At 55.2% G+C, this 14,323-nt stretch overlaps 5 protein-coding genes across 5 annotated transcripts; 4 read left to right on the top strand and 1 right to left on the bottom strand.

The window, feature by feature from the left end:
- Positions 1 to 71: 71 nt before the first annotated feature.
- On the top strand, positions 72 to 3,011 carry B0T15DRAFT_155999 (uncharacterized protein). The gene is made up of 2 exons (XM_062862053.1): positions 72 to 292; positions 355 to 3,011. The coding sequence occupies exons 1-2, from the start codon at positions 238 to 240 to the stop codon at positions 2,667 to 2,669; spliced, it is 2,370 nt and encodes a 789-aa protein (XP_062722648.1). The 5' UTR covers positions 72 to 237; the 3' UTR covers positions 2,670 to 3,011.
- A 70-nt stretch (positions 3,012 to 3,081) lies between these two features.
- On the bottom strand, positions 3,082 to 3,847 carry B0T15DRAFT_395969 (mitochondrial outer membrane translocase complex, subunit Tom20 domain-containing protein; the record flags this gene model as incomplete). The annotated part of the gene is made up of 4 exons (XM_062864805.1): positions 3,082 to 3,222; positions 3,288 to 3,388; positions 3,459 to 3,704; positions 3,778 to 3,847. The coding sequence occupies 4 exons, from the start codon at positions 3,845 to 3,847 to the stop codon at positions 3,082 to 3,084; spliced, it is 558 nt and encodes a 185-aa protein (XP_062722647.1).
- A 352-nt stretch (positions 3,848 to 4,199) lies between these two features.
- B0T15DRAFT_155894 (Cullin repeat-like-containing domain protein) lies at positions 4,200 to 6,907 on the top strand. The gene is made up of 3 exons (XM_062862052.1): positions 4,200 to 4,571; positions 4,638 to 6,148; positions 6,205 to 6,907. Exons 1-3 carry the CDS (start codon positions 4,389 to 4,391, stop codon positions 6,572 to 6,574), a joined length of 2,064 nt encoding a protein of 687 aa, XP_062722646.1. The 5' UTR covers positions 4,200 to 4,388; the 3' UTR covers positions 6,575 to 6,907.
- A 432-nt stretch (positions 6,908 to 7,339) lies between these two features.
- On the top strand, positions 7,340 to 8,796 carry B0T15DRAFT_393493 (Metallo-dependent phosphatase-like protein; the record flags this gene model as incomplete). The annotated part of the gene is made up of 7 exons (XM_062864687.1): positions 7,340 to 7,495; positions 7,672 to 7,713; positions 7,780 to 7,885; positions 7,962 to 8,495; positions 8,546 to 8,622; positions 8,678 to 8,720; positions 8,774 to 8,796. The coding sequence occupies 7 exons, from the start codon at positions 7,340 to 7,342 to the stop codon at positions 8,794 to 8,796; spliced, it is 981 nt and encodes a 326-aa protein (XP_062722645.1).
- Positions 8,797 to 11,719: 2,923 nt separating this feature from the next.
- B0T15DRAFT_484108 (uncharacterized protein) lies at positions 11,720 to 13,872 on the top strand (the record flags this gene model as incomplete). Its single annotated transcript, XM_062866208.1, has 5 exons — positions 11,720 to 12,042; positions 12,114 to 12,197; positions 12,260 to 12,422; positions 12,476 to 13,735; positions 13,795 to 13,872. The coding sequence occupies 5 exons, from the start codon at positions 11,720 to 11,722 to the stop codon at positions 13,870 to 13,872; spliced, it is 1,908 nt and encodes a 635-aa protein (XP_062722644.1).
- Positions 13,873 to 14,323: the final 451 nt, after the last annotated feature.

The following is a 14,323-nucleotide window of genomic DNA, read 5'->3' as shown; positions in this document are numbered from 1 at the left end:
TGCACTCGGGGTACTTGTACTTATTGAGCTTACCTTGCGTACAATACAAATGTGCAGTGTTACAAGTATCGTGATACCGTAAGGTAGATCATGATAAGCTTAACTTGACGACTTATCGTTCATGCGGGGCATTGCGCTGGGACCCCTCCAAAACTTTTTCGGTTTTGAACGGGTTGAACCATTTCCGAGTGTGCTGCATACTGTAGACCACACTGCTGTAGGGAGCATCGAGCAGCCATGTTCCCCGACAGCCGGGGCGTGAGTTCCTTTTCAATGGAGGAGATTGTACAAAGTACGTCGTCTCCTGACCCTCTCTCCTGCAGGACTTGGTTGGGGCTGACATTGCGCACACAGATGTCCTCGAGCTCTGGCACGGACATCGGATTCCAACCATTCTGGCTACCTTATTCCTATTGAGCTTGATTCGCATATACCTGCATTCGACAGAGAAAAGGCAGGGATTGGTAGCTTTGCCAGAGACATACGGAAAGGTTCTGCAGTATAGGAGTGACAGCACCGACGAGAAAATAAAGACAGATATCACGAGCCAGGATCCCGAGACTTTACATAGCTACGGGCCAGGAAACGAAAAGAAGGTGTCACAGCAAGGCCCCAAAAGGATAAAGGGTGACATCGGCAGGAAGGCGCGAAGCAGCACAGAAGCCGGAAATGAGACGCGCAGGATCCAGCTTTTGGTGTTTTACTCTTCCTTAACCGGGAGCACAGAGAAAATCACTCAGACATTCGCGCAGGAATTGGCAGATACCCTTGGATGTTCAACCGAGAAACACCTGGGTTCCGCGTTCTCAGCACCACGAGTGCTCGATTTGGCCGAGGTCGACTACGACGAATACTTCATTTCACCCCCCAAAGTCGATGGCCAGCAAACGGACCTCTTTTACCTCTTCATAATCCCCAGTTACAATATCGACAGCATAAATGACAGCTTCCTGGAGCATCTCCGGGAAACCCACCACGACTTCCGCATTGATACATCTCCGCTGGCCCCAATTTTGGGCTACTCAGTCTTTGGTTTCGGCGACAGGGAAGGATGGCCGACCGAGGAGGAAGGGTTCTGCTTCCAGGCCAAGGAAGTCGACAAGTGGATGGCCAAGCTGAGCGGACGGAAGCGTGCATATCCGCTAGGCATGGGCGATTGGAAGAGGGATGGGAAAGAGAGGTTATTGGAATGGACGACTGGGCTAGCGGATGTGCTCAAGCAGTTGCAGCAGACTGGACACCTAGGCGACGGCGTTCCCGGCTCGGGAGATCCGCTTGAGAGTGATGACGAAGGAGAGGCAGAAGACGACGGTGAAGTTCAGTGGGAGGAGGCCCCTAATTCCAAGGGCGCAAAAAGGGGCTCCAACGGTATCGAAGATGTCGAGGATCTGGGTCGGATCATGGAGTTATCGCGATCAGACGACACCTCCGCACGAAAATCTGCGGCATCGCTCGCTATTGATTTCACTACCGAGGGAAAGCAAGTCAAGAAGACTGTCACTGTCACCATTAAGGAAATGGTGCCAAAGAACTCACCCACATACACGGCCCTGACCAAGCAGGGCTACTCGATCGTCGGATCCCATTCAGGGGTTAAGATTTGCCGCTGGACGAAATCAGCCCTCCGTGGCCGAGGATCCTGCTACAAATTCTCCTTCTACGGCATCAACTCCCACCAGTGCATGGAGACAACCCCCTCGCTCTCCTGCTCAAACAAGTGCGTTTTCTGTTGGCGACACGGCACGAATCCGGTAGGCACGACTTGGCGGTGGGTAGTCGATCCGCCGCAACTGATCTTCGACGGCGTGAAGGAAAACCACTACAAAAAGATCAAAATGATGCGCGGCGTTCCCGGTGTCCGTGCCGAGCGTTTCGCCGAGGCAATGCGCATCCGGCACTGCGCTCTATCACTGGTCGGCGAGCCCATTTTCTACCCGCACATCAATGAGTTCCTGGGCATGCTGCACGCCGAGCGCATCTCATCCTTCCTAGTCTGCAACGCCCAGCACCCGGATCAACTCGCAGCGCTGCAGCATGTGACCCAGTTGTACGTCAGCATCGACGCTTCCAACCGCGAGTCGCTCCGCCGCATCGACCGGCCGCTGCACCGTGACTTCTGGGAGCGCTTCCAGCGCTGTCTGGACATCCTTCGCGAGCGCCGCTTCCGCCAGCGCACCGTGTTCCGTCTGACGCTGGTGAAGGGGTTCAACGTCGAGGACGAGGCCGAGGGCTATGCGGATCTGGTGGAGAAGGGCCTGCCGTGTTTCGTCGAAGTCAAGGGTGTCACCTATTGCGGAACATCCACATCGAGCAACGCCGGGCTGACCATGGCGAACGTGCCCTTCTACCAAGAGGTCTGCGACTTTGTCGTGGCATTGGAGAAGGCGCTGCTGAAGCGGGGCCTCAAGTACGGCATTGCTGCGGAGCATGCGCACAGCTGCTGTATCTTGCTCGCGAGTGAGCGCTTCAAGGTGGACGGGAAGTGGCATACGCTGATCGACTATGACAAGTTCTTCCAGCTTCTGGAGGAGAAGGGACCCGATGGGGATTTCAGCCCGGAAGATTACATGGGTCCTCCAACTCCTGCATGGGCGACTTGGGGCAACGGCGGGTTTGATCCCCGAGATCAAAGAGTGGATAAGAAAGGGCGGCCCATCGAAGCTACATAGATTGGTCAGGAGCAATCCACAAGGCCGGAAGGGCAACAATATCTATGTGATCCGTGCGCCACCTTTGTTTGATTCCTGCAAGTGCAATGTTGTCATTAAGCCGAGTCCCCGCCGATCTCCGTGATCCATTCATGTATACAAAACATCGTCTTACACTCGGCGCTCTCGTCCCTCCCGCCCGAGTCCTCGGATGGCGGTGCTCTTCCGGAGGGTCAGCACCAGTGAGAGGGGACAACGTCGTATAATACAATACAGCCAAAGGCCGCGGAACTTTACCTCGAGACCCTTCTGTGGTGTTTGAAACCGGAGTCTACCGATCCTATGAAGGGTGGGATGAAACCCAAGCGTCACCCTCGTCTCCCGAAGGCGGAGGAAAGCTCTGCAGCCCCGTCTTCGGTTGAAGCGTGGTTGTCTAATCCAGGCCGACGCCGGGAACGGCGCCCATCTCGCGCATCAGTTCCGCCACATCGACGCCAGCGGGCCCGGTGTATGATGTTCCAATCCGAAGACTTCCGTCATATGCAATCATTTCCGCGAGAATGTCCAAGATGGGCTGTGCAGGGAGTGTAAGTAGGAGTTAGGCCACCTAGCGATCCTGCTAAAGGTGAGCGTCCTCACCTTAGATACTGTCTTATCGTAAATGTTAATCAGATCCCCAGGCGTCGGGTAGACCTTGAGAGCCTTGTAGAAGGCGAGAGCGGCATCAAGTGCCTTGGAAGCTGTACCGAAGTGTCAGTGAATGCTCCCGTCACCCGATGAACCGTCCGCCGACAGGGGCAAGAAACGTACGATCCGCGCCCATGATCTCTCCGGCCTGCACTTGCTCCAGGAAGTAGGCTTCTTTCTCCTCGGCGCTTGCGGGGAAGCCCTCTTCCTTAGCCTCATCGACAGCCTGCCTGATTGCCTGCCTTTGCGCCTGAAGGTTGGCCTCAGCCTGGTCCTTCTCAGCGCGAGCTTGCCGTCGCTGACTGCGCCGCAACTGCCTCCTGAATTCGGGACTGTGACGCCGGCGATAGTCAAAGTAGGCCGCGTATGCTAGTGTGGTTGAGGCGGGTAAGAGTCAGTCACGACCGAGCGGGCTGTATCTGGTGGGCGATAGGCGTCATACCAAGGACGCCCGCAGCAACTGCGGCGACGGTCGCGGTTGCGACGACAGCGGTTCGTGATGTTGTCGACATTATGATATTCTAGTCTGGGGCGTATTACGCTGGTGTCGCCGGGTATCGGGCAGGAATGAGACACGGCGAGGGTTTAGTGGTTGCTTGTTGTTTTTGAAAGATGCAGCACCAACTCAAAGTCCGGAATCCAATACCGTCCCGGGTACAGTAATTTTTTCTGAGCCCACTGATGCCGGCCGAGGCCGCGTTCCTTGTTAACTAGCGTTAGGCTGAGTTGGACTGGCCAATGACGCCAGTATGCACGGACCAAGTAGCCCAGCAACCCCAGCCATGCAAGCCGTGCGATTGGCAACGACCCACATGCCCTAGGGTCCTTGTCCCGTCCGTAGTCCCACAAGGTCCCACTCCTTTGCAGCTCTTGAAACTGAACACCAACTCTGACCTTGGACGACTTCGACAAGGCGGTGCAGCCCTCGGCATCGACGTCTCTGGGTTTCGACTGACATTGCCACACTATTACGACTTGGCAAGGAGCTGTCCGTTGGAGGCCGCTTCTCTTGAGTCTCATTATAGCATTTCCTGCGCGCAGGGTTCACGCACCATGTCTGAGGAACGATCCAAGATATCGCTGCGGAGCGGAGGAAAGAGGAAGAATCGTGCGCCTATCAAGATATCCGGGCCCATTCTACAGGAAGATGCAGGACAGAGAGCACCCTCTGGGCCTTCAATTGCCGCGGATGGTCCTCGCCCTCGTCCGCGTCCCCCGCCACAGAGCAGCGCGAAGGTGAGTTCCTTATCCTTATCAAATAGAGGCAGTTGAGACGTAACTGACAATCTGCGTCCATCCCAGACCTCAGACCTTGTCAAAAGACGGTATTCGACTCGCTTCAACAACATCCCAGCTGACTTCGACCCGACCGCCAATCCAGTACCCGCACTTCCCAGTCTCGAACAGTATACGCAAGCTCAGACACAAGACCGCCGACCGCCGCCGTCAAGAGGAGGACGTAGTGAAAGCGGAGGTGGAGGCACCACCGGACCCCGAGTCGATGTGAGGGTGCTCCGAGACCCTGGTCTCGCTCCTGAGCAATATGTCGCCGAGATTCTCAGCGAGGCAACCGAGGACGAGATCCGCGAGTACGAATCCGCGCTGCGGAAGCTCAAGAGCCGAGCATCGACGGACCTGCAGCAGAACGTCTACCAGAACCGTACGCAGTTCATCAAAATTAGCAAGGAGGCGGAGAAACTCAAGGGCGAGATGCGCACTCTCCGGAATCTGATGGCAGAGTTAAAGGCCAACACCACTGCTCTGCGGTCGGCTTCTAACAGCGTCGAACCCACGGGGTTCGGTGGCCAGATAGGTGCGGGTATGAGCAGGAGGGACAAGCGGAGTTCCGTTGCCGATAGGACCGCGCTATGGAGCTCGCAAATGCAGGCCTTGTACAAAAATGTGGAGGGATCTCAGAAGTTCCTCCCCAACACCGCGGGCCGTCACGTCGTGCAGAATGCAGGGCCGTGGATTGAGTTGGACAACGCGACTTACCGGTCGAGAAGAGTGATGCAGATTTTCTTATTGAATGACCACCTGCTGGTTGCCGCGCGCAAGAAGCGGAAGACTGACGGTCCTGCCGCTGCTGACAGCCGCGGCCCCATCACAAAGCTCGTGGCCGATCGATGCTGGCATCTGCTAGACATGGAGGTTGTGGACATGGCCGGACCCAGCGACTCCTCGAGCGGGAGGAACAAGCTTGCTGATGCTATCATGGTCCGGGGAGGCGGGCAGAACGAGTCTTTCATCTACCGCACTGAAAAGCCCGAGGACCCGGAGAAGGCGGCGCTCATTCTCAACATCCGGAAGCGTGTGGAAGAGCTGCGGAGGAATGTTCAATCTGAGAGAGAGGCTACAAATAAGGCCAAGGAGACCATCAACTATTTCGCCTCGCGCGATCCGGGTCTGTTGCAGAAGGCGGAGCTCCTCGAGACTCTCTCGGATATCAAGGACATGCTGATCGAAGTGGACGGCAAGCAACAGAATCTTCGTTGGGTTGAAAGCCAGATGGATGAGCTGGACATCAACATTGCGCTTCAGCAAATCGAGCCAGCTGTTGCTCGGATAGAGAAGCTGAAGGGTCTGGCGTACGGGCTCAAGAACAATGTCATTGCTCAGGACTTCATCTCGTTCAAGGTTGATGAGAGGCGGGCCAAGTTGGTGACGCTGATTGTTCGAGAGCTTGTTAGCACCCACAATCAGCAGCGAAAGACGAAGCAGAACGTCTCTTGGTTAGCTCGCCTTGGTTTTGAGGACCGGGCGCGTGAAGCATATCTGGAAGCGCGGACTGAAACCATCCAGAAGCGGTCGAGGTAAGTACTACGACGCACTTGGTCACCTGAGAGCTGCTGGCTAACAACATGCACAGGCAATGCATCTTCCAGGGCAACCTGGACCAGTACATCTGGGAGATCTCCTTTGTCTACTTCGCCGTCATCCGAAATACCGTCAACTGTTTCCAGGCTTGCTTCCCGCCACCGATGATGAGTGCTTGCGTCAAGTGGGCGAAGGAGGAGGTAGACACCTTCAATGCGATCCTTGCACGGCAGCTGAGCGGCGAAAAGGAGGGTAGCGAGGCTTGGATGCGATGCTTGGACACCGCCAAGGAGCATGCCAGTATGCTCTCCGAGGTTGGTTTGGACTTCCGGAATCTGGTAGGCCGGAATCTGCATGCGACGATTGTTGAGTCGCCAAATGCGCCGGCAGGATTGGGTTTGATTATGGAAGCTCAGGCGTGAACAGGGGAGGAGTCCAGGCAGTCCCTAGCCCCAAGCAGTGCCTTTTCGGTAGCGGGAGAAGAGAAATTCACTTCGGAGCATACCGTTTGCCATACCTATGTTGAGACTCCTTGACGTCTTCTCGGTTTGCTCAGATCCATCCTGCGCTCCTGGTGATATCCTCTAAAGGCGAGGGTACAGTCACCTCCAGCGTTTGAGCTCAGTGGGACGTGTTGAGGCGGGGCTCTCAGCTGGTGCTGAAGCTGCGTCACATTCAGCTGGAGTTGAGTTGGGTGGGGAACCTGGAATCGCTCGCACAGACCGACAGCAAGCTAGGCGGGCTGAGGCGGGCAGTGAAGGCGCACCACAATGGGGTCCCCAGCGAGATCCGAGATCGAGGACAGGGAGATTCTTGATTTCCTCACCTTGATAGAAATTGTTCGTCATATTGATCGTGCTCGACTCGTGTCATACCGGTCTCGCTTCATTATTACCTAGGTAGTTATCAACGATCGATCGATCGGGCTGAGTTAGCCTTTAAAGAGAGGCTCCCCCCTTTTTTTGACCACCCGCCCACTTACCCAATTACCCAATTTTGACCCAGACCTTGGACCCGCGCCGCGCCTGGAACAACCCCCCAAACGTGCTTCAGTGGAAACAACGTCATTGCTCTCCCAGTCTAACGACGATACTTCACGCGCTGTTTACAATACAAGCTCAGCCTTATCGATTCTCTGTTTGCGATCCGTCAACTGCGCATAGGACGCCGAAAGACCAATTGCCGGAATGGACACAAACATGGAGGACGTCGGGCGCGTGCCCGCAGAGCTCACTTCGGCCCACCTCGAGCCTGCCACAATCCCAACGCTTGATGGCTGGATCGAAAGCTTGATGAACTGCAAACAGCTTTCTGAATCAGATGTCCAGAGATTGTGCGAAAAGGTCCGTCTCGGCTTTTGGACCTTTGTTTAACCCCTCCCGCCAACTGTCATGATCGCTCTACTGTGCCTCCCTCCCCCGCTCGTCGACCGACCTCTATTCAGTGACGCCAACGCGACCCTGGACACTTGCGCGCGACCTAAAATCATAGCAGACGCTGACTTACCTCAATCTTCCAGGCACGGGAGGTGTTGCAAGAAGAGTCGAACGTACAACCGGTCGTACGTGTGCCCCGCCGACCGAGGTCGCCACGAATGGTGCCTCCTGGCTTAAGCTAACGCATGCAGAAATGCCCGGTTACCGTATGTGGCGACATCCACGGCCAGTTCCACGATTTGATGGAACTATTCAAGATTGGCGGGCCCAATCCGGACACCAACTACCTCTTCATGGGTATGGCGCGGCGCGTTGATGCTCCTAGTTAACGGACGAAGAGAGCTTGGTGTTCTGACGATAAGATGATACGCAGGGGATTATGTTGATCGAGGGTACTACTCCGTCGAGACTGTCACCCTGCTTGTGGCGCTCAAAATCCGATACCCACAGCGCATCACCATCCTGCGCGGTAACCACGAATCCCGCCAGATCACACAGGTATATGGCTTCTACGACGAGTGCCTGCGCAAGTACGGCAATGCCAACGTGTGGAAGTACTTTACCGACTTGTTTGATTATCTCCCCCTCACCGCCCTCATCGACAATCAGATCTTTTGCCTCCACGGTGGCCTGTCGCCAAGCATTGACACCCTGGACAACATCAGAGCATTGGACCGTATCCAGGAGGTGCCTCATGAGGGTCCCATGTGCGATCTCCTGTGGTCCGACCCTGATGACCGGTGTGGCTGGGGCATCTCACCTCGCGGTGCCGGGTATACGTTCGGCCAGGACATATCAGAAGCGTTCAACCACAACAATGGCTTGACCCTGATTGCCCGAGCGCACCAGCTTGTGATGGAGGGATACAACTGGTCGCAGGATAGGAATGTGGTTACCATTTTCTCCGGTTAGTTCTGCAGTCCCGATCCGCAGCTTTCACTCGCTCACACTACGCAGCGCCGAACTACTGCTACAGGTGCGGCAATCAGGCGGCGATAATGGAGATCGACGAGCATCTTAAATATACCTTGCACGTATCCCCTGTTCCCATCGCGCCATCGCCTTGCTAACCAGTCCTACAGCTTGCAGTTTGACCCGTGCCCGAGGGCCGGCGAGCCCATGGTCTCTAGGAGTAAGCGCACCTTCTACCGCTCAGAACTAAAACGTCACTAACCGGTCATGTAGGGACTCCCGACTACTTCCTGTGATGAAAGAAGTAGTGCTGGCTTCTGGCGGATACTCCCGCAGAGAGCGCGGACTGGCGTCGTGGAAGGGAAGGCATCGAGCGGAACATCGGGTCCGGCCGCCTAATCTGATGTATCAACCAAGATAGAATCGGTTACTGCTTGCCACATATTGCTCCGCGAGGCAAGCTGGGGCTCCAACGCGGCGCTCCAGGCCGGGTGGCTGATTGTACTGGGCTTGGGATATCAGCATTCTGCTTTAACTTGGGGCTTTACCACCCTGCTACAATCCATGTTCCGCTCTGCAGGCGAGGCGCGGATAGACTAGACGTGTCAACCAGGCGGCTCATCTTGCTAAATACAACTGTCCCATGCCATGTCACGGTGGCCAAGATGACTGGTCAGTGAATGGAGAGCATGTCATGCGATCCACAAGAACAGATATCTGAGGCGCCAGTGGGCAAGTGACAAAAGTCGGACATTTTCGTGTTACACTTCCCAGTGTTGCCCTTAATGGAGATACCATTAGCCAGCGGCTAACAACCGATCAAACGCCTACGTCTCTCCCCCAATCCTCACATTACTAGGCCCTCGTAGCACTGCTGCCGGTTCGAAGAGCGTTTTCGAGAGTCTCTTGGGCCGACTTGCGTTTCATGCGGAAACAGGGGTCGGTTATACGTATGTACTCGCCGTTGTCTGTTTGGAGACACCATTTTCAGAGCAGCGAAGCCGGGTTCACCCAAGGTTAGCATGATCCTTATCCCCAGAGATATTCCGGGCGACTCCCTTTATTAGGTCATGCCCAGGACAGTTACTCCATGCAGAAGTGAGAGAGAAACAAGGATCCTACATCAGAAACCGCAAGGGGCATCTACCGGGCGGACACCGACGCAGCATGATCACCAACAGCGTCACTCCGTCCCGCTACCCCACACTTGCTCTATCTTTGGAGCTGCTTTGTCAATGGATGGGTTGCACAGCATATTGTGGTATTCCTCGGGCACGAGGTGTGGTCAACGTGCGAGACCGCATGAAATTCCCGACAGGCATGTCACGGGATCGCCGGTGTTTGAGACACTCCAGGGGTGCTTGCCGTCTCCGAATCTGGGCCGTTGGAGGAGTATGGAAACGGAATAGTTAAACTTAGGTTCGAGATCTGAGATGTTCGATGCACTCGATCGCCTGCTGAGAGCGTCGTAAAGCATTGCGCACACCTGTGGGAGATTTTCACTTACTGGCGGCAAGTTAGCACGGAGAGGCTGAGAGTAAACATCATCGGCCGTAGCCCACTTATTATAGTCTTATACATACCTACGTTGTGAGCTGCTGCCTCAGCAGTCAACATGGCCGCATTCCCCTCGTGTGAAGGTGAGGTTTCCTCTCTAGCGCTGCTTGGACTCCCGGTACTTTTGTCGTGGCAGGATGCATTTGTATGTGTCCCTCGTCGCAGCAGTGATACATCATAGAGCGGTTGCTGATACATCGGGGTCGATTGTCCACTGGCGGCTTCTGGTCTACAGCAGAGCGCTTAGGTTATCCGCATGCAATACTGTGGTATTGTACACTCTTATGGCAGTTGTGAGCTTCATACGGAACTCAGCTGTCATGTAAGTGTGTGAGCTGACGTGGTTCCGAAAAGATGTAAGCTGCGCTGTATCTTCCATGTCTATTACATAGTACCGTATTATGTACTAGAGGTAAGGTAGTGTAAAAGACCCGTGGATCTGTTGTTTTGACTGCGATGGGCTGAAGTCACCTCGGAGGTTTTATTCAGCCCGTCGGGACCCACTTCTGCGGTAGCCGGGTCGAACCGAAAGCTTCCAGGTTGGGAGCTTCAAGTTGCTCCATTGGCTTCATTCAAGCTCTCAACTTGAAGACACAAGAAGAAAAGCTGACAATGATAGGATACCGTAGGATAGTAATTTGGTAGCAGTAGTGAGCAGTGTCTCTCTCTATGATAAACTGCAGCATATGTATTCTTATATGTAATGTTCAAGGATTAATTGTATGGACATCATGAGAAGATGTCACCTTAGCTAAGGTACTTATCTTTTTGGTCGGACAACCTACCAGTTTTGGTGTCTCTGTTACTACCATTGGATCGTTGTAGTAACTTGAAATCTTATAAGAATCTCTTCACACTACCTCCGTACACGTGTACAGAGTGTACTTACTCGGGTAATGCGCAACAGAACTTCATGCGTTGAATCCATTCCCCGATCAAACCTGTGGTTACATTGAGACTTTGTTCTGGACTTGTTTGAGACAACACAAAATGTCTGGGAAACGGCGAAGGAGGTGTCAAGACCGGAGGGTGCGATGACAGCTCGGCCGGGGCTAACTCGATCGGGAAAGCCGCGTCCAGGGACCTTAACCTCAAGCGAAATTGGATCGATGGTCTCGCACCAATGCCCCGTTTCGTTTTTGCTGGAAAGCCCCCGGCGCCGTCAGTGAGCCCGCACCTTCCACCTCCCGTCTTCGATTCTCTTCACCTGCTTCTTCGTCAAGTCTTGAGTGGGTGACACCAGGACCCCACGGTCCTCCCGCCTCCAGGATCGCCTTTCTAATTCTTCCTCTCGTTTCGACGCTCTTTTCTATCCTTGGATCCGGGCCGCTCCCCAATCTCGGATTCCGTCCTTCGGCAATCCAACTGCCGCTGTCGCTCTTTCGCGGTTGGTTCGCGCTACTGTTGGGATTGGTGAACCGAACCTGCAGCTCACCGTCTCACTTGGCCTATCGACCGGTCACGTCACAAATCACATTGCCCCTAACTTTGCTCGACTGCGACTACGGCTGCTCAGGATCGGTGATCGTCGACGACAGGAGTGGTGGACGCCGTTGCTGTTCCGACCTCCACCGAAGGTTTCAAACGACAATTGATGTTGCTGGTTATCGACTTGTCTAAAGCTGCTCGCCAACGCTACACTTCGCCCGAAAACCATGAGCCATGGTTGCTCCCACCGACGAACATGAATGCAGCTCCACAGTGACCTTGAGCGCGGGGACCTCCTTGAGAACAATTGGCGACCGTGAGGCGCCAATGAACCGGGCAACTGGGCAGAAACGGACAGGAGACGGGGAGATGAGGACGAGCCCGCAATTGCCCGGGAAGAGGCACGCACGCCTGAATACCAAAGCCGTTCTGCTCTCCTTGCTGTCTACTCCTCGAGCTGCCATGGCTGCGTGCCTATCGCTCCAGGGTTCCAAGGCATGCTCTGCTTTCCAGTCATCTTCCGTGTCCACCACCGATGAGCATTTGACGGGTCTCTAGTATGTCAATTTGGAGCGATCTCTGCTGTCGATGCAGAGGATGGTAAAACTGACTAGTCATCTTCCTACAGTCCTTTCCTCAAATTTGCCTCAAGCGTAGAGGTCTTTGACGGGCTCTTGGCTTCATACGTGGAGACAGAGTACGTCCGAGGACAGTGAGTATCTCGCGCACCGAGTAAGGTAGTGTACTGCTTAGGATGTACTGACAGCGTTTCAGGTACGGTGGCCTACTGGGCTGCACGGGTATCAACTATGCCAACACAAGCGACATCTATGCGCGCTTCACGACGACGGTAATCTGTAATGCTATTATCCAAAATTCCATCCAGCCCTGCGACCTCGCTGCGGCAGATTCTCGGCCGGTTTGCGCCGATACATGCGTGAGTCCCAAGTCCCTTTGAGCCAGTTGCCGTAGCTGACTTCGACTTTCCAGGCCGAATTTGCGCAGGCGGAGGCTTATCTCTTGAGTGATACCGCCTTCTGCCCGCAGCCTAGTAGCAATGCCCAGTCGCAGATCAGGGCTGACTTCACGAACTGCGCTCTGCCTGGCAAGTCATTATCCAGCCAAGACTGCATTCCGGGGATAGCAAACGAGCCCGACAACTGCGGATACGGTAACAGCACCATCGGACTGTGTTCTTACTGTGCTAAGGGCGGTATCAACTCGACCGACACATGCTGCTATAGTTCTGATGCGGAGACACGCTGTGCCGGAGTTGTGCTACCGACAATCTCACCAATCACGCTCCCGACGGTGACGGCTACCGTGACTCCATCTCCTAACGATCATTCGGCCGGCGGTGGCGGACTTTCTGGGGGCAAGGTTGCGGGCATTGTCATTGGCTCTGTTCTTGGCGCTGCCCTTTTGGCAGCCCTCGCTTTCGCCTTTCTTATGTACAGGCGGAGGAGAAGCGGCAGTCAAAACGGAAGCATCTTCAACCAACCGTCGCCCGCTCGTCGGGGACCGCCACCGTCGTCGCAGATCGGACAGACAGTCACGCCAGCCGGCTTTGAGGTGCTGCCGGGAGGGAGAATCGCCCGAATGTCGGCCCTTGAGGGCCATTCCGGGGACACACCGTCGCGCCATATGGGCCGCGATACACCTGGGTCAACTCCCGGGACTGCAGCAGGGTATCGTGGAAGCAGCCGACGAACCCATGACCATTCCCACTCGTCCTCGGATGGATTCGGCGACAGCCCAGCGTCTGAGCGTGGCATGGCTGGCGTGCTCGGGCCACCTCCGGCCATGCTGAAAAAGCGGAACGGGTCCCTGTCCAGCAACTCGGTGTTAGCCGGCGAGGAGGCGCAGTCACCTAGCTCCGGCGGCATCTCATCCCCTCAAGGGGTGGCGAGCCAGCAGTCAGAACAGCTGCCATTCTTCAAGGACTATTATTCTCAGGACGACATACATCCCGGTGATCGAGTTGCTGTCCTGTGGGCGTATCAACCACGGGCTGCCGATGAGTTCCTGCTGGAACGTGGTGACATGCTCAAGGTCGTGGGCATTTGGGACGATGGATGGGCCACGGGCGTCATGGTGGATGAACGCGCCGAACAGTGGGAGGCTCGCCGGCAAGCTCAAAGAGACAGCGGGGTCTCGAACACATCAGGAAGAGCCCTTGACTATTCGCCCCCCGCTAGCGGCGAGATCAAGGCATTTCCGCTGGTTTGCGTTTGCCTTCCGGAGCACTGGGTATGTCATAGTCTTGCGGTTTCCCCAGGGAATCCGTGGTGCTGACAACGTTGATGCAGAGAAAGACGATTGAGGGCGACGGATCCACCGACACGACCTCTAGCGCTCTTCCCTACACTACGACGACGCAAGCTTAAGCGCAGCTTATGATGATGACGCAATTCTAGCATAATGTCTCGATGAAAGCCTCCCTGTTTTAGTGCGGCATTGTCTACGGCGTTGGGTGCATGGACACAGTTGTTTCTCCTCCCCAGCTTATCGCGGGTTTCGTTCTCACCGGCCTTTGGGGCTGTTAACCCCGTTCCCTACCTATGGGCAAGCAGACCTCCGGTTACCTTGCATAGACCGTCTTCCGGTGGCGTTCTTTCTTCCGGTGACGGCGCTTGGCCGTACGCTCGCAATCGCACTCAAAATTCTGCGACGGTCAGACTCGGCCTCCCGAGTTGCGCCTTGGTGAGATGTGACTTCTGGACAGCTGAAGCCGATTCGCGATGAGGACGGGAATCTTCGACCTTGACGTTCTGTTGTTATTCTATATACCCCCGGTTTCCCGTCAGTGGAGTTTTGGGTGGGCTGCTCGAGGTTATT

Source organism: Chaetomium strumarium, assembly GCF_033439665.1.
Source record: "Chaetomium strumarium strain CBS 333.67 chromosome Unknown B0T15scaffold_3, whole genome shotgun sequence".
Classification (NCBI taxonomy): domain Eukaryota; kingdom Fungi; phylum Ascomycota; class Sordariomycetes; order Sordariales; family Chaetomiaceae; genus Chaetomium; species Chaetomium strumarium.
The sequence above is the reverse complement of the archived record's forward strand: the minus strand, read 5'-3'. Positions and strand labels throughout refer to the sequence as shown.